This window comes from Peromyscus leucopus, chromosome 4, assembly GCF_004664715.2.
Source record: "Peromyscus leucopus breed LL Stock chromosome 4, UCI_PerLeu_2.1, whole genome shotgun sequence".
Lineage (NCBI taxonomy): Eukaryota > Metazoa > Chordata > Mammalia > Rodentia > Cricetidae > Peromyscus > Peromyscus leucopus.
Genome location: NC_051066.1, coordinates 128707037 through 128725943, shown reverse-complemented (window position 1 = coordinate 128725943; position 18907 = coordinate 128707037). Strand labels below are relative to the sequence as shown.

Genomic DNA, 18907 nt, shown 5'->3' with positions numbered 1-18907 from the left:
TTGGAAGCTTGTCGGTGACCCTAAAATAAATAGGCTGGTACTGGTGTCTGTTTGCACCCAGAATACCTCCAGGGCACTTGTGAGTACTTCTAACCCTTTTCCTCCATGTCAGCTCTGATGAGTCTATGTAGCCTAACAGGACCATTTCACAGGCTCTGCCCACACTCAGGAGGATGGGGATACACACAGCAGGTACATCAAGGAAAGGAAACCTTTGGGATCATCTTGGCGTTCTGGTTATCACTCACTCATACCCTTTGAAGGGCCAGAGTAAGGGCACTGCTTTACCAAACTAGTGAACTCCAAAAGCAAGTAAAATTATAGTCCAGTCTTACTCCAGTCCCTCCAACTCACTCAGTGCTCTTCAAGCTATCCTAATCTTTTTATTTTTATTTGTTTTGGTTTTTCAAGACAGGGTTTCATTGTGTAGCTCTGACTATCCTGGAACTTACTCTGCAGATCCGCCTTCCTCTGCCTCTGAGTGCTGAGATTAAAGGTGTGCACCACCATTGCCTGGTAATCCTAATCTTTAAAATAAAAACTGTTCTTTCCTTCTTTTTCATGCTCTCGATTCTAGACTTTTCCTAGGCAGTCACTCCCTGGCCTTTGGTTGCAAAACTTTTCCTTTCTTCAGTCTTGCATTACTATACCTGCTAAACTTCAGTCAATCGTGTATGCACATGTGAACCTACAACTGCCGTGAGTGTGTGCATGTGTGTGAGTGTGTGTGCATGTGAGTGTGTGTGTGCATGTGAGTGTGTGCATGTGTGTGAGTGAGTGTGTGCATGTGAGTGTGTGTGTGCATGTGAGTGTGTGCATGTGTGTGCATGTGAGTGAGTGTGTGCATGTGTGTAAGTGAGTGTGTGTGTGAGTGTGTTTGTGTGTGAGTGTGTGTGCTTGTGAGTGTGTGCATGTGTGTGAGTGAGTGTGTGCATGTGTGTGTGTGTGCATGTGTGTGTGAGTGTTTGTGTGTGAATGTGTGTGTGTGTCTGCTATACTTACGTGTATGCAGGTGTGCTCACCCATGCCTGTGAGAGTAACGACCTGAGACCAATGTGTTGGATATCTTTCTCCACTTGTTACCTCAACCATCATCATTGTTTGAGGCAGGTTCTCTCAGTGGACCTGGAGTTCACCCTTTCTGTTAGCCTGGCTGGCCAGAGAGCCCTGGGATCTGCCTGTCTCCCTGCCCCGCCCCCAGAGATGGGGTTACAAACATGAATGCCATTCCCAGCTTTTATTTGCTGTTTCTAGGTGTGCGTCTGCGTGTGTGTGTGTGTGTGTGTGTGTGTGTGTGTGTGTGTGTGTTGGGGCTTGCATGTCTGTGTGCATGTGGAGGTCTGAATTGGTGTCAGGAACCATCCTCAATCACTGTTGCACATTGTGCCCCTGAGGCAGGGTCTCTCAATCAAACCCAGAGCTTACTGATGTGGTTAGTCTGGCTAGCCAGCTTGCTTTGGGGAATCTCATCTCAATTTTTGAGGTTGGAACGACAAGTACATCACCATGCCTACATGAATTCTTGGACTCTAACTTGGGTCCTTATGCTTGAGTGGCAGGCAATTGAACCATTGAGCCATCTTTCCGGCCCACACCCAATTTTTACATAGGTGTTAGAATCTTCATGCTAACACAGCAAGAATCTTACCTACTGAGCCGTCTCCCAGCCCTGCTTTGTTTTATTTATTTTATTTTCATCCTCTATCACTACCACTTAGTTTTTTAAGCAATCGGGATTGAATGTGGGGCCTGGCATATGCTAGACAAGTCCTCCAGCACTGAGTAGTCATTCATGTGAAGATGTGACATCATAAAGTATTGAGTCTTCCAATCTACGAATATGGTGTGTCTCTACTAATTTGTCAATTTTATTTTCTTTCCAAATATTTTCTGGTTTTCATATAGAAGTCTTATAAGTTTTAATTTTATTTTATTGGTAGGTAATTAATACTGTAATGTTGCTGTAAACATATTTTTGATGTGTATGTGTACACATGTAAGCAGATGAGCAGGCGTGTATGTATAAATGCATGTGAAGGCCAGAGAGGTTGTGGTAGTTTGAATGTAATTGGCCCCCATAAGCTCACAGGGAGTGGCACTACTTGGAAGTGTAGCTTTGTTGGAGTGGGTGTGGCCTTGTTGGAGAAAGTGTGTCACTGTGGAGGCGGGCTTTGACGTTTCATATATGCGCAATCCACACCTAGTGTCTCAGTTCACTTCCTGTTGCCTGCAGATCAAAGATGTAGAATTCTCAGCTCCTTCTCTAGCACCATGTTTTCCTGCACACCTCCATATCCTGCCAATAATAATAGACTAAACCGCTAAAACTGTAAGCCAACCAATAAAATATTTTCCTTTATAAGAGTTACTGTAGTCATGGTGTCTCTTCACAGCAATACAAACCCTAAGACAGAAGTTGGTACCAGGGACTGGGGTATTGTGGTGATAGGCCTGACAGCGTTTGGGTTTTTTTGTTTTGTTTTGTTTTGTTTTTTGAAGGTACATGGACCTTGGACTGTGGGTTAGAAAAAAGCAGTTGAACACTTTAAGTGCTGCTTAACTGGCCATTCTAGTGGGAACATGGAAGACTGTGGTGCTGAGTGTGATTTGAACTGCGGGTGGTGGACCAAGAGGTCAGAGGAGAAGAATGTTAGTGTGGCCTAGAGATTGGTCTTACAATATTTTGGTGAAGAAAAGGGACTACTTTTTGCTCTCATCAAAAGAGTCTTCCTGAGGCTAAAGTGAGGAGATTTTAATTAATTCCATTGGCAGAGGAAATCTCAAAACATCCTAATATAGACTCTGTTGTGTGGTTATTATTGTTAACTCTAATGGAGATATGTAATGAAAAGGAGCAAGCTGAGAAAGGAAAACTACAAAATGTACAAATTTGAGGGGAAAAGGAACACCAGGAAGTGGAATAGAGCTAAGTCCTGTGTTCAAGGAGATAAACTGATTAAAAAATGGAATAAAGGGAATGGTAACCTCAGGGCAAGATCCCACCCAGCTAAGTTTCCAACTTGTGACAAGGAACTAAAGAAAAGCCTAGAGTTGGGTGTGGTGGCGAACGCCTTTAATCCCAGAACTCTGAAGTGAGAAGCTGGTGGATCGCTGAGTTTGAGGCCAGCCTGGTCTACAGAGCAAGTTCCAGGACAGCCAAGCTTAGGCAGTGAAGGAAACTGTGGAAAAAGGAAAGCTAATGAAGATGTAATTGAATGAGGGGGCCATGTTCCAGCCCCAGCAAGCAGCAGAATGTGGCATCTTCAGCCACATAGTTGTGACTTTAGAGTCAAGGATAGAAGAAAGACATTATGGAACCTTCCTGCACAACTAAGGAAAGCTGCTGAGGGCAGGCAGAAGTCAGGGATGTCCTACAGACCAAGGGCCTACAGAGACCCTTGGGTGAGGCTGTGAAGGAGAATCCTGGATAGCCTTGGAGACCCCAAGATTAGAGATGCCAGAGTCATGGCAAAGCTGCTGAGGAAAGCTGCTAACAGGGAGTAGGACCAGCCCAAGAGAAAGAAGCATGCTGTAGTCAAAAAAGCCGAATGGAGTTGGAGATCTGAAGAGCACTTTGACATCAGACATGGAGATGCAGAGTTTGGAGTTTTCCCAGCTGGTTTTTGGTCTTGCTTTGGTCCAGTATTTCCTTACTATGCTCCCGTCTCTATGTTTTGGAATAGCAGTATATATCCTGTGCCATTATATGTTGAAAGTATGTTATCTGTTTTTTTATTCTGATTTTATAGGGAATTACAGTTAAGAGATTGCATTAATCTCAGAAAAGACTTTGAACTTTGGACTCTAATTGTTGAGACTGTGATAGACTATGGGGACTTTTGAAGTTGGACTGAATGCACTTTGCATTATGATATTATTACAAGTTTATGGGGGCAGGGAGTGGAATGTGGTAGTTTGAATGCAATTGGCCCCCATAAACTCATAGGGAATGGCACTATTGGGAGGTGTGGCTTTGGAGTAGGAATGGCCTTGTTGGAGGAAGTGTGTCACAGTGGAGGTGGGCTTTGAGGTCTCATATATGCTCAAGCCATGCCCAGTATCTCAGTCCACTTCCTGTTGCCTTCTGATCGAGATGTAGCCAGCACCATGTCTGCCTGCAGACCACCCTGTCCCACCATAATGATTATGGACTAACCTCTGAAAATTAAGCCGCCCACCCTAATTAAGTGTTTTTCCTTTATTAGAGTTGATTCCATGGTCCTGATGTCTTTTCACAGCAATAGAAACCCTAACTAAGACAGAGGTCAAGGTTGGGTGTCTTCCTCAGTCAGTCTCCACCTTATTTTTTGAGGCAGTATCTTTCATAGAGCCTAGCGCTCACTGACTCAGCTAGACTGAGTAGCCCAGTAAGCCCCAGGATCCTCCTGACTCCACCTCTCCAGTGCTGGGATTACGTGTGTGTGTGTGTGTGTGTGTGTGTGTGTGTGTGTGTGTGTGTGTGTACATAAACATATTATAATATATGTATATATTTAATGTGGGTACTGGGAATCAAATCCAGGTCCTGATGATACTAACTTGTAATAGGCAGAAAAATACCACCCCAAAGACATCCATATCCAAATCCCTAGAGCATATAAATATGTTACATTACAGGCAAAAGGAAATTAAGGATAAGCTGGAATTAAGTGGCTACTCCAGTGACCTTACAATAGAGAGCTCATTCTGACTATCTGAATAGATCTGATATAATCACAATGATCTGCAACTGTGGGTGAAGGAGGTAGACGTGTCAGAGTGATGAATGTGAGGAAGATGGGCTTTGACAGCTAAAGCAGACCAGAAGCCAATGAGAGAGGGCAGCCATTAGATACCAGAGCAGGCATGAAATAACCTCTCCCAGGAATACAGCTCTCCATGGTGCCTCTAACTCAACACCTCGCTTCACACTTCTGACCACTAGGCCTGTTAGATAACAAGCTTTCTAAGCCAATAGGATTATGGTAGCCTGTTACAACAGCCACTGGAAACAGATACAAACAGAAGCAAAACTGATTAATGTTTTCTACCTGTAGTCAGCAGCCTTGCTGAACTATCAATAGACGTAGCTTATAGATTCCCTCGAGTTTTCTATGTATATACATGTTGTCTATGAACAAAGACAGGTTTACTTCCTCCTTCTCCGTGTCTACACCTTTTGTTTATTTTTGTTACAATGGCTAAACCTTTGTAATACAGCACTGACTATAAGTTTTTATTTGTTTTTTTGTTTTTTTGTTTTTGTTTTTTTTTTTTTTTTTTTTTTTTTGAGACAGGGTTTCTCTGTGTAGTTTTGATGCCTGTCCTGGATATCTCTCTCTGTAGACCAGACTGGCCTCAAACTCCCAGAGATCGGCCTGGCTCTGCCTCCCAAGTGCTGGGATTAAAGGCATACATCACCATTGCCCGGCTGACTATAAGTTTTTAGTGCAAACATCTTGAATTTGCTTCTGGCCTTAAGGGACATTTCCTGTTTCAACTTTTAGAAACGATATTGCTGAGGCCATCAAGATGGCTCAGTGGATAAAGGAGCTTGCAATTATGTAGCTGAAAGTTTTCCTGTGTCCCGCCCAGACTGTGGTCAGGACAAAACTCTCTTACCTGCCGGTCCAGCAGCCACTCGGACCCAAATAAACACACACAGGCTAATATTGTTTTTAAACTATGGCCATGGCAGGCTTCTTGCTATCTAGTTCTTCTATCTTAAGTTAACCCATTTCTATAAATCTATATTTTGCCATGTAGCTTGTGGCTTACCAGTACTTTTACATCTTGCTTCTCATGGCAGTGGCTGGCAGCATCTCCTCTGCTCTCTCTTTCTCCTCTCTCTCTATCTGTTTGGATTTTTTGCCTGCCTCTAAGCTGCCTTGCCATAGACAAAACAGCTTTATTTATCAACCAACTAGAGCAACATATTTTCACAGCATAAAGAAGGACATTCCCTCATCACAACCAAGCCTGACTATCTGAGTTCAATCTTGGAGACCCACATGGTGGAAAGAGAGAATGGACTCCTGTGACTTGTCCTCTGACCTCCACACATGGGCTGTGGAGCACAGATGCACACTCACATCAATTAAAACATGTAATAAAATTTTGTTTTTAGATAATGATGTTACTATAGGTTTTTATAACATCCTCTACCAAAAGGGGTAAATTTCCTGCTATTCCCTAGTTTTTCAAGGACAAGTACTTAATTTAATTTTTTTTCTTAAGGCGTCTTTTCTTATGTCGCTATGGAAATACTATGAAATTCATTGAAAACATCTTTCACTGATAATTATTATGCTATTCACCCATCACAGTCATCAAGCTCTAGTTCCTCAGAGACATTTGACATTTACTTCTTCTGCCTGACACCACCAGAACTGTGTGTGTCATGCATGCATGCATTTTCCTGCGTAAGAGTGCATGACCTTGCTGCATATGTAGAGGTCAGAGGACAAGCCTGAGCATCAGTCTTTGCCTTCCATCTTGTTTGTGACAAGGTCTCGTTTGTTGCCGACTGCCCTGTATGCAGGCAAGCTGGCCTTCAAGCTTCCAGAGACTCTCCTGTCCCCCCCCCCTCCCATCTCACCGCAGGAGCACTGGGGTCACAGAAGTGTGCAACTGCGCCCAGTTTCATCTTGGTTCTGGGCTTTCTAACTCGGGTCCTTTCACAGAAAGCACTCTGCCCACTGAGCCACGAACTGTAAATGTGATGTCGCTGTCCTTGCTTAGCCTTTCCCAGAAAGCATGAGGACCCACCCAAGGTTAAGGTTCTCAGAAGAGATTGGTTTTATGTCTTTTTCGGAATAGTAAATGGTTTATCAGCACTACTACATCATCTGTCTGTGACAACACAGACACATGACAAGCAGAAGGGGAAGCCTGAGGCTGTGGAGCTCCGTGCAGTACCCAGGGGCACCGTTCTCCCAGCCCTTCTCTGGGTTCAGCAACCCAGAGGCTCAGAGGATATTTCCCATGCTGCAAAGACACACCTAGGGCCTAAGCTGACGGCGAGAAGTTGGTGGCTCTCATCTATCAAAGGTAAATCTATTCTAATGAATACCTTTGCCAGGGGTGGGACCCCCTGAAGGGTCCGGGAGTCAGAAAGAACCCTCAGTTCCAATTATTGGCCCTACTCTATTTATGATACAATCTACCTCCACTCCAAGGGACAGGAAGAAACAATGGCACTGGTGAGATTTCTTCTCTTTCCCTTTTTAAAAAATCCTTATGGATTTCTATTGTACTACCAACTTCCCTCCAGGGCAGAGGGGGTTGGGGAACCAATCTTATCCCAGCCAACCAAAAAGCATTTCTGTACTGATATACTGGGACAAGGGACCCTGTTACAGTTGCTTCTGTGCTCATTCGCCAAGGCAGGATCTTACTAAAGTTATTGTTGTGATCATGAAAAAAGAGCCCGCCCGAATCCCTGCTGTAGATGGGCCACACCTTTAGATTGATGGAGTGGGGTGGGGGTGGGGATCGCCAGGTAGAACACCTTAAACCCTGGGCTTGAAACCCAAACCCCTTAGGAGTTCATGGTCTTCCCAGCTCTGGGGCCTCCTCTTCTGTCCCAGGCCTCTACAGTGCTTGCAAATAAACTTTTCTTTTGCTTTGCCCTGAGACTGCTCCCTGTCTTGTAATTCTTTAATTCACGGAGGAAATGACCCCATCTGCTAGCCGGTATTGGAATGATCCATGCAAGACAGTTATTAACAACCACTCTGATTAAGCCAACTGAAAGTTTTAAGTCCTTTTCATTAATAGCCAGACTAAGAATGGACTTGTGACTCTTGCTGCCCATGCTCTGGGGTACAGAGTTTTTAAAGCAAAAGCCACAAAGACATAATTTACATCACAGTTAGATTAGGGTCAAAGTAACCTTGAAACGTTCATTCCTAGAAGAGCATAGTAATTATTTTAGACATAACATGCCAATTATTTTTGACTTGTATCATTTCTGGTTATTTCAGTTTACTTTAAATATTCTGATTAGTACAACTGAGCCATGCTCAAGGCCATGGGAATCTCAAATGACTACTGTGGGGGACGGGGGTAGAGGGCCTGAGAACTGTCTAAACAAACACAAAATGGAGTCCGAGCAAGATGGTGTTGCCTTAATCATTTTAGTATCAAAAGAAAACAGGATTTATGGGAAGGGCTACTGCAGCAGACACTTGTTTTACTTTTGTTAATGACACTTTAATAGTGAGATGTCTCCCAACTTGTGTGTTAATTTAGAAGTGAATCGTGACTTAACAGTGGTAGTGCAGGTGGAGGGCATAAATTTATTCAATCCACAAAGTTCAAAGAGGAAGCTTTATTGGATGTAGGAAATGAAAACGGGAGTCAGAATAGTGCCTCAGTTTCTCTAACTTGATCAACAGCAGTCACTCAATAGTGATAGCTGTATGCCGGCTCTGCTTGGCGCTGGGGTACAGGGATACAGGGAACAAGTCCATCCTGGAGTCTAAAAGGAAAGATGGACCCGGGCGGTGGTGGTGCACGCCTTTAATCCCAGCACTCGGGAGGCAGAGGAAGGCGGATCTCTGTGAGTTCGAGGCCAGCCTGGTCTCCAAAGCGAGTTCCAGGATAGGCACAAAGCTACACAGAGAAACCCTGTCTCGACCCCCCCCCGCCCCCCCAAAAAAAGGAAAGACGGATGCTCAACAGACGTTAGGCAGAATAATGAAGTCTGGCAGGGGTAGTAAATTCACAGCACGCTGCTGGTAGACAGATTCGCTTTCTGTGCTGAGAGGGAAAGAATCAGAGGATCCGACATGTTGAAACATGAGAGAAGAAGCAGGTTGGGGCCAGAATGTTGGGTTCTAGAGAGACTCATTTCTTTTCTATATCTATCTATCTATCTATTCATTCATTCATTCATTTTTGTTTGTTTGTTTGTTTGTTTGTTTTTAGTCTTAAAATCAGAGTTGGCCTGTCGGTTCCTAGAGCACACGAGCTTGTCTGATTTGAGGCTCAACTAGCATTGGGATTGGAACAGCCACTAATGGAGATTTGATGGGTGGATGGACGGACAGGCGGACGGACAGGCAAACGGGAGATGAAAGAATCTCTAAAGGTTTCTTTAAGTCAGGAAAGTGTCTAGGAGCCACAGAAATAGCTGGGTGCAGTTTGGATTCTAGACTCAGTAAATTTCCCGCCAGCATGCCAGTCTTGCGGAGCATGCGCCACAGTTCGTGTGGCGAACGGCATGTCGGGACTTGTAGTCCTTAGAGACATGAGTGTATTCTTCACACTCCCGCCCCCCTCTCTAATAACTGCCCCCAATCTTCCTGTTCTGAATCCCTCCGCGATTCCCTTTCTTATAAGGACATCAAAAGCATCGAATTGGTGCCACTCCTACCTTCTGTCGCGACATGACACGGGACCAAACCAAACCGCCACCGGTGCCGGCGAGAGCGAGTGTGTTTTGTTTCCATAGCAACGAAGGGAGGTGTCCGGATCCGCCACTCTGATTGGATGACATGTTAGGTCACGCCTCTAGACTGTAGCCGCTCAGTCCGACTCCGGGCTCTTGGAAGAGATGCCCAACCTTTTGCTCTTGCGCCACTTCTCTGCCTAGGATACACTTTGCTAGAGGCTGCCCGCCCGCCCGCCGCTGCACTTACTGTCCAGATGTCCAGCTACACTCCCCCTCCCAATCGAAAAGCAATGCATTTGAAAAATGGTCACGTTTCAGAAAATGCGGTCCTTCTACTGAAGGAAGTTTCCTCACCAGGACACCTGATTATTTGGTCTCCTCAAAACATTGTCTTTAAAAAAAAAAAAAATTTGGGTTTGGATTTTTTGTTGCTTGAAACAGGGTCTCACGTTACCAGGCTAGCCTCAAACTCACTTCATAACCAAAGACGACCTTGAACTCCGATACTCTGGCCACAACCACACCTCTACATCTGGGCCCTCACTACCTCTAACTCTTAAGCACCCAGGCACAGTGGCATTTGCTTGGGAAGTACAAGCAGGAGGATTCGATGGCATCCTTGGTTAGAAGATGAGTTTAAAGTCAGCCGGTGTGACATAAAATCCTGCCTCAAAAGCAAAAACAAACAAAAATAAGCTATTTATAATCTTACACAAATTCTGTTTTTTGTGTGTGGTACTAGGGATTGAGCCTAGGCCTTCTGTATAATAGACAAGCACTTTACAACTGAGATATATCCCACACAGAAAATAATATTTTTTTTCTTTTAAAGACAGGGACTCAATGTGCAATGCTGGCTGTCCTAGAATACACTACGTTGACCAAGCTGGCCCCAAACCCAGAGGTCTGCCTGCCTCTGCCTCCACCTCCCAAGGACTGGGATCAAAGGTGTGAGCCACTAGCCAGGCTATAATAATAATCAAGTACCAATTGCATGCCAGAGCTAGGTCTCCATGCCTGCTCTTCATGCTCTAGTGCCCACTTCACACCGTCCATCTCAAAGTGCTTCCCTGCCTGAGCACTTGGAACACACATTCCATCACCCCCCACCGTGGGCAGCCTTTCCAAGCTCACCCGGCTCAATCGGTGGCCTGTTCTTCCAATGCAGTCTCCAACCTGTTTCCAGTGGGTGGTTTGACCTTTAATTTTCATCCCCACATTCTGAAATCCGCCCTTACTGAAGGCACTTTCTCCTCCTCTGCCCTTACCTCAACTGGTACTTTATCTCAGGACTTCTCTAAGCGTCTATAACTCCATTCTGGAAAAATTCCTCTATATCCTCACTATCTCCTCCTGTAGGTATCTAGAAAGAAAGAAGAGGAGGGGAGAAGTTCTCTGTTTTCCACTCTGCTCCCAGAGTGTAGCACAATGCTTGGCATTTGGCAGCTGGCCAACACTATCTAGTAACTAAATGAATAGGAGAAAATAGTAATTAAACAGATAGTTACCAACTGTGAGACTAGAATACAAAGCCCCAGACTAAATATATGTCCAAAGTAATTGAGAACAAGTATTCAAATGTTCATATACACATGTTCACACTGAAGGATTCACAACAGCTCCCAAATGGAGACAACCTGAATGTCCATCAAGAGATAAATTAGTTACAGTAGGTACATATCATCGAATGTTACTCTGCCATAAATAGGCACACTGATGTTGATATGTAGATGAACCTAAAAAATATACTAAGGGAAAGAAGACACACAGAAGGTCATAAAAAGTGAGGGGGGGCGGGGATGCCCAAACAACTCTCACAAAACATTAAGAAAAAGAGGGCCCCACCCTGGCTTCTGCAAAAGAAAAATGGGCAAAAGATAGCTTGTTAGATGCTTTTGTTGTTGGCTTAAGAAAAGAAAGGTTTGCTTTAGCTCAAAGTTTGAGGTACAGTGCAGCGTGCTGGGGAAGGGGTGTTAATGAGGCAACATGACTAATTGCAGCCACAGTCAAGAGTCAGAAAAGACCGATGCTGGTGCTCGGCTGATTTCCTTTCTGTTTTGTGTGCAGCCCGGAACATTTTCTTCTTTCCATGCAGTCCGTGGAATGGTGCCACCTTTTCTTCAGATGAGTCTCCATACTTCAATTAACCCAATCTAAAAAATTCCTCAGGGGTAACCCAGAGATGTGTCTCCCGAGTGGTTCTAGACCCTGTCCAGCAGACAATGTTACACATCATGGACAGGAACAGGGGATTTTCTGCAGAAGAAATTCAAATGAACAGGGGATGGGAGCACACATCTGTGATCCGAGTACTTGAGGAATAGAGACAGGAGGATTGTTGCAAGTTTGAGAACAGCCTGGCTATCTATTGAGTTCCAGGCCATCTAGGGCTGCATGGTGAGAACTTGTCTGGAAAAGAAGGGAGGGAGAGAGAGAGATGAGAGGAGGGAAAGGAGGATGAAGGGATAAAAGAGGGAGGGGAAGCCGGGCGTTGGTGGAGCACGCCTTTAATCCCAGCACTCGGGAGGCAGAGCCAGGCGGATCTCTGTGAGTTCGAGGCCAGCCTGGGCTACCAAGTGAGTTCCAGGAAAGGCGCAAAGCTACACAGAAAAACCCTGTCTCGAAAAACCAAAAAAAAAAAAAAAAAAAAAAAAAATCAGTTCATTTAAAAAAAAAAAAAAAAAGAGGGAGGGGAGAAAAAGACGAGAAACTAACAGCACACCATCTGAAGGGCATAAATAAAGACAATTATAAATTGGGGTTTTAAATCCATCAGTTGCACATGTGGGTCCAGAAGATTTTTTTTTTCCCAGTCCTTAAGGATCCAGATATTGCGGCTGGAGGGACGACGGCTCAGGAATTGAGAGCATTCACTAATCTTGTAGAGGTTCCAGGTTTGGTTCCCAGCACCCACATGGCAGCTCACAGTCCCTTGTAACCTAGTCCCAGGAGATCTAACCCCTTCTTCTGGACTTTAAGAGGACCTTCATTCACGTGTACACATACCCCCATCACATATATGAATGATTAAAAATAAATAAGTTAAAAAAAATCCAGCTCTGCATGGGCTTCAGTGGAGGTGGTGGGGCAGCAGCAACAGGTTTAAATTGGGGTGTTGGTTCGGTTCTTCTGGACTTCACAAGGTAAATTTCATGAGCACCTTGTAAACAACACAGACCATGCAATGCAGCTTCACACAGAGCTTGGAATTACAAAAACATTGGAGACCCATGCTTCGAAAATGTCCCTGACAGTAGCGGCCTCAGTTCATCTCCAGATGACAAATTTCTTGAATGGCCTTGACCTTGGGTATGCCCAGGATCCAGGGAATGAAGCCATTAGGCTGTAGTGGTTCCTTTCTGGTTTTGGTTATCTTGGGAGCCAGGATAGAAACTCCTTTTATATATCTGCTCAAACACTTAACAAAAAATCATCTTTGGCTGACTTGTGTACAATGCACAGTCTATGATTGTATTAATGCAGATATATATGTTGCCTTTAAAAGTTTATGTATTTTCAGATCAGGGGGACCAGACACTGATGGAAATGGATGGCTCAGGTGATCTAGCATCCAGAACAGCTTCAAGACCGCTGAATGAGATGATCCAGCCTCACAAGACATTCCAGTCAAGACCTAACAATTATCCTGATTTTCTCAAGATTCCCTCAAAGATTACTAGCATCCCCAGACAACAGAAAGTAGTCTACATCATCCACATTCCCAAAACATTGGTTATGGATGTTTGTTATCATTTAAGTGGGGTTGGCTACAAGTTGTTATTGGTAATGGTCAGGAAAAAAGCTAAACAAAGGAGATTAGATTCAAGAATCTCTTTCTGAAAAGAAACAGGGGGGATATAGGAATAATAGGACAAATAAAAGGGTAGATTATTGAATCTACTTTTAAACCAAAAAAAAGCAACTACTAGTCTTAAATATTTTACATTATATTGATACAAATTTAAAGTTAATTTTGTTATACTGTATGTATGTTCCTACTCTTGTTTGGGTTGTTGTGCTTATGAAACTCATTTAAAATTGTAATATATAATTAAAAAGTACAGATTAATAGTCATCTATAATAGTCAAATTTATAGTCATGTTAGATATATTTTCAATGTCATAAACAGATATATTTAGATAGATAGATGGCCTCCAATACTTCAAATACCTACAGAATATGGCATTTAATATGTTTAATAACCTAAGGTTCATGACAGTGAGACATGTCTGCTCCTGGCAGCACCAATCTACTTCAGAGAAGATGATGGGTATCAAAAAAACTCTATATGGAGTTTTCTTTCTTTATGACAAAAGCTAGCCATGTGGACAAAGAAACTGCTTTTGCCTCCATTGCTGACAGTTACTGTCTAAAGTGGACCAGCAGGATGCAAAAACAGGTGACTGACAAACTTTGCCAAGATATGGTAGGACAGTCCTTCAAAATTCCCTGCTTCTCAGAAATGTCTGTCAGATACACTAGGCCTGTGGGCCAAAGTTGGATGCTCTAGCATGATAGAAGAACCTAGGGTGACTGTGCAGGAAGCCAGCTGTCCCTGTCATTAGGTGACATTTCACCCTTCTGGGGTCTTTGATGAAGTTGAAGACTAGTTAGTCATAGTTAAAGTTTTCCTTAGTCGTGATAAAAGATAAATTAGGTACAAAACTTTAGAATCACAAAGATAAGATAAATAGATAGAGTATTTTCTCTAAATTTATCAAATACAAGTGGACTGGATGATGTAACTGTAATTCTTACTTAATAACTGTTTTTGTTGTATATACTCTTACTATGTTAAAGTTAAAACCTTCTTTTTATTTAGAGAAAAAAGGGAGAAATGTGCAATATTCCTTTACAGTGTCTGAAGATTCATCGCTCAGATTGGTTTAATAAAAAGCTGATTGGTTGGTAGGTGGGACAACCAAACTAGGAGAATGATAAGAGGAAGAATGATAAGAGGAAGAAGGGCAGAGTCAGAGGGACACCAGCCAGCCACTGAGGAAACAGGACATATAGAAAATAAGGTAACAAGCTATGAGCCACATGGCAAAGCATAGATAAGAAATATGGGTTAATTTAAATGTAAGAGTTAGCTAGTAACAAACCTGAGCTATTTGATGAGCATTTATAATTCATATTAAGCTTCTGTGTTGGTTATTTGGGACTGGTGGCTGGGGTTGGGGAAAAAATCCATCTATAGGATGGTTTCTCCTAAAGGCAATAGAGAGTTTCTGATTGACACTTGTAATTCCCACAAACTTGGTGACTTAAAAATCTCATGAATGTGTTGTCTTAAGGTTCTGGGAAGAAGCCTGGAATGGGTCTCACTGGATGAATTAAGGTGTCCACATGGCTGAGTTCTTTCTGGGAGCTATAAAAAAAAAAAAAAAAAAAAAAAAAAAGTAATTCTGTTGCCCTAAAATTTTCACCAGTGACTCTTGAAATCTCCTATTTGTGAGACAAGCAGCCTCCGCCCTGAGGAAATAAGTTAGTTAGTGATACACCTGGGTCCCTCCCCACTCTTACTGAAGTAAAGATTCTCTCTCCCCCTTAAGCCAACTTCCACACTCAGCTATACACTCCCAAAGACATTGGCTATCTCTCAAGTGTGTTTTGAATCTTTTCAAGGAAGCTTGCCGTCCTACAGGTAGCTGCTCTATTGATAGGAAAAAATAGTTCAGAAATACTGTTCCTTCACCACGGCTCCCCTCCGCCTTCAAAACCAGAGTCCCGTGTGCCCTCTGCTTCTGTCCTTATATCCCTTTAACCCTATTGCCCTGCCTCCCCGTCACCCGTGAGAACACTCCACTGGGGATTTCACTGGACACGCCAGCATCATTCTACCTCAAGCCCATTGATTAATGAGTTAATTAATGAGATTAATTAATTAATCTACCTCCAGCCTTACCCTGCCCCCTTCCTGTATAACACAAGATGCTCAGAGTCGACAGCAAGTAGCATGTACAAATCTTGGAGAGCCATCGTTTTGTTTACCACGGTGAGCCACGGATTGGTTTCCAGGGAGACGTGTTTTAGCAGAATGTTTGTAAAGTAGTCACTTCATGATTCATTTAAGAAAGTTGAGCTTTTCAATAGTTCTCACTTGCAGAGCGAACAGTTTATAGTTATTAAATGTGTGATGTCTAATAACTTCCTTTTTTTCCCTCTCTCTCTCCTCAGGGCTTTTACCACAGCAGAGGTCTCTTGTACATGTGATTTGATCATTCCCTCTAAGCACCAAGCAGGGCACAAAGGGCTACTGGGGCTGCCCCTGTATAGATGAAATAACCAGAGAAAATTGGCTCTCCCACCTAGGGCTCTGATATGGGGCCTTGTCTCCAGGATCTTTTATTATCCTCCCAACCCCACAATGTGTATGTTTGAGACAAGATTTCATACAGTCTAGGCTAGCTCAAGTTTACAAGGTAGCCAAGGCTGGATTTGAACTCCTGATTCTCCTGAATCTATCTTCCAGGTGCTGTAATTACAAGAGCACACCTCCACAGTCCACTTACCAGCATTTCTTTGCGATGTCAGGGGCTAGGCCTTCTGGGAGACTCAAGTCAACATCAGATATCTTTGGTATAACTTTCACCTATAACTTGACATCCAATAACCACATGTTGAATTATTGATGTTTTCCTTTTTGTGGCAGAGATAATGATTTTTCAAGTCAGGGAACCTAGGAGTCCCTTCCTTCCCTCTCCACCTCTGTCGGCACATCCTGTCAGCCATACCCTTAGATCTTCACTCACAGTGAGTGCTTCCCCTTTGCAGCTTCTCTGTCTGCCCCATCCCAAGTGGTCTTCATCTCCCACCTGCACAGCTGAAGTGGCCTTCCTGATGACTTCCCTAAGGGGAGGGGCAGTGGGGGACACAGTGAAGGACTTAAACCTTTAAACCGGCTGTCATGGGCCCTTGGTTAAAGTTTCCCTTTGGATTTCTGTCCCCCGAAGCAGAAAACAACGTTAAGCCTAATTGTGCCGGGAGGGTTCTTTGTGCAGGGGCCCTGACTGCTCTCTTCAGCCCATGTCATGCCCCTGCCTCAGCTCCCTGTGCTCCAGTTGTACCTGCTCTACCCACAGGCCACTCTCCCCAGCACAGGCCTCTAAGGTGCTGTCTTTCTGTCCTCCACTCCTGCAGTGGCTGTACCAGATCTAGCTCCAATGTCGCCTTTCGGAGAGGTTCCTCATAGTCAACTGTGACCTTCGTCCGGTAAGTGCATTACATCTGTTCGCAGTTTTCTTTTCCCTTCTTGCCTAGATCTAGGACATGTGTTTTGTTGATACTAAGCACATAAGGCTGCCAGCATCGGCCATGCAGATTGCCTGACTTGAGATGAGCCCAAAGGGGAAGCCACACACCACATTTTGAAGACTTAACGCATCATCAATAATTTCTAAACACTGACCAAATGCTAAAATGATGGTATCTGGATATACTGAATTAAATCAAAACACTATCAACAATGAATGTGCATTCACGGTTTTCTACATGTACATATTTTGTACCTCCTGGGAGGGACTAGGCCAGGGCTGCTTAGATTTTTCCATTTGTGATCACTGCCCCTTTTTGGTTTGGGTTTCTTTGTTTCTGAGACAAGGTTTCTTGTAGCACATGCTGGCCTCAGACTTGCTGTTCTGACCCTGCCAACCACTGCCTCGCAAGTGCTGGATTGCTGGAGGTTACGAGAATACTGGGGTTCAAACTCCAGGGTTCGTGCATACTAGACAAACACTACCAGCCCTTTTCCCCTAAGAAATAACCTCTGGGCATATAAGTGTATAAAGTAGGCATACAAATCAAACATTTAATGATAATAAATCATAAAAGGGTTTATTTTGAAATAATTTTAATCTACATATAATTTTATCATATATATGTATAAAGGCCTCTAACAAATATGCATTCTAATGAGATGATGTACTTGTTTAATTTCTGCATAAAGAACTAAATCTTGGCTGAATATTTGATACCATAGGACATTTTCCAGGATTGATATTTTAATTTTATAATCATCAATGCTGAAAATGTCACTTTGTATAAATATGTAGCACAAATGTCAGAAGTCGTTGAAAAGTCTGTCCTAATCCCAACCCAAAATTCATGTAATAATTTTTAGGAAACTGAATTCAGCAACTCGATCAGCATTTAAAAAATTTTTCAACATAACATAATTGAAGATATTTTTGTTTGACACATGCTGAGGAATGATGGCAGGAAAATATTGAGTCTTTTCCCCTGCCCTCATAATTAAAAGTAGTTTGTACAGTAAAAACACTAGGGTTCATAACATACCAAAGTCTCAAATCTGGCCTGAGGTGTTCAGGTGGAGTTCACGGGTGGTGTGTGCCTCACAGCATACTCAGAGCAGAGTGTGCGTGCTGCAGATTCAAAAGCAAGGCTGCAGTGATGGGACGTGGTGAACACAGGTGACTGCTGTCTGAAACACCCCGGATGCACTAGGTGCTTAATTTTGAATTTTCAGCCATTACATATTTAGAAACCTTTTACTGTTGCCAAAATTTTCACAACCATCACACATTCGGTTTGGGCCAAACCCACAGCTTAGGAAACTGAGGTCTAGACTGCTAGCTAAGGAAGTTAAGAACTGCCTTCATCTTAGCCCATGACTGTGTCTCTAGTACCTAGCTCTCAATAAACATTTGTTGAATAATTTGGGTTTTGTGAAAACAGAGAAGGCTGAGCCAGACATCCCATATACACTGTTGTTGTTTGCTTTTGCTCTTTTGGGAGGCCTGTCATCCAGCTCCCAAAAAAAATCACTCACGGAGGCTTATTCCTAATTATAAATGCCCCGGCCTTAGTTTGGCTTGTTTCTAACCAGCTTTTCTTAAATTATCCCATCTACCTTTTGCCTCTGGGTTTTTATCTTTCTCTATTCCTATTTACCTTTCTTTACTTCTTACTTCATTGCTGGCTGTGTGGCTGGGTGGCTGGTCCCTAGCCTCTTCCTCTTCTTGTTCTCTTGCTCTTTCTTCTTTTTTCTCTCAGATTTCTCCTCCCATTTATTCTCTCTACCTGCCAGCCCCACCTATCCTTTCTCCTGCCTTGCTATTGGCCATTCAGCTCTTTATTAGACCAATCAGGTGTTTTAGACAAAGCAACATAGCTTCATAGAGTTAAACAAATGCAACATAAAAAAATGCAACACATCTTTGCATCATGAAACAAAAGTTCCACAGCCTAAACAAATGTGACACATCTCAATATTCTACAACATGCTGTGAACTCAAGGATGGGAGAAACCTAAAAGAATGGGTTTCTTTTTCTCCAATTATACTTGAAACAGACTCTCTGTAGCTGCCTGTGTGGGCATTCCCCTGTAGTCACTTAGAAGGATAGGGATGATGGCCACAGGAACAAAGCAGGCTCGGCTGTTTCTGTTCAGTTCCCATAGGAAGCACCTAGACTCATTTATTTTAACGTGCTTGTGCAGACAGACAGTGTCACAGGGGGACTTTCTCAGATTATTCAACAAGTCAAGTGTGAGCACAGGCTTGAACTGT

At 43.3% G+C, this 18907-nt stretch overlaps 1 protein-coding gene across 4 annotated transcripts in view; it reads right to left on the bottom strand.

Moving 5' to 3' along the window:
- The window catches only part of Ttll9 (tubulin tyrosine ligase like 9), a 56056-nt gene extending 46602 nt beyond the window's left edge, over positions 1–9454 (bottom strand). For all 4 annotated transcript variants that reach the window (XR_003736411.2, XM_028887471.2, XM_037205308.1 and 1 more), the window contains exon 1: positions 9359–9454. Coding sequence is in view for 3 of the 4 variants with exons in the window: in XM_028887471.2 (XP_028743304.1) it covers positions 9359–9373 (15 nt within the window). In the remaining variant the exon portion in view is untranslated. The remainder of the gene's footprint in view (positions 1–9358) is intronic.
- Between the last annotated feature and the right edge of the window lie 9453 nt (positions 9455–18907).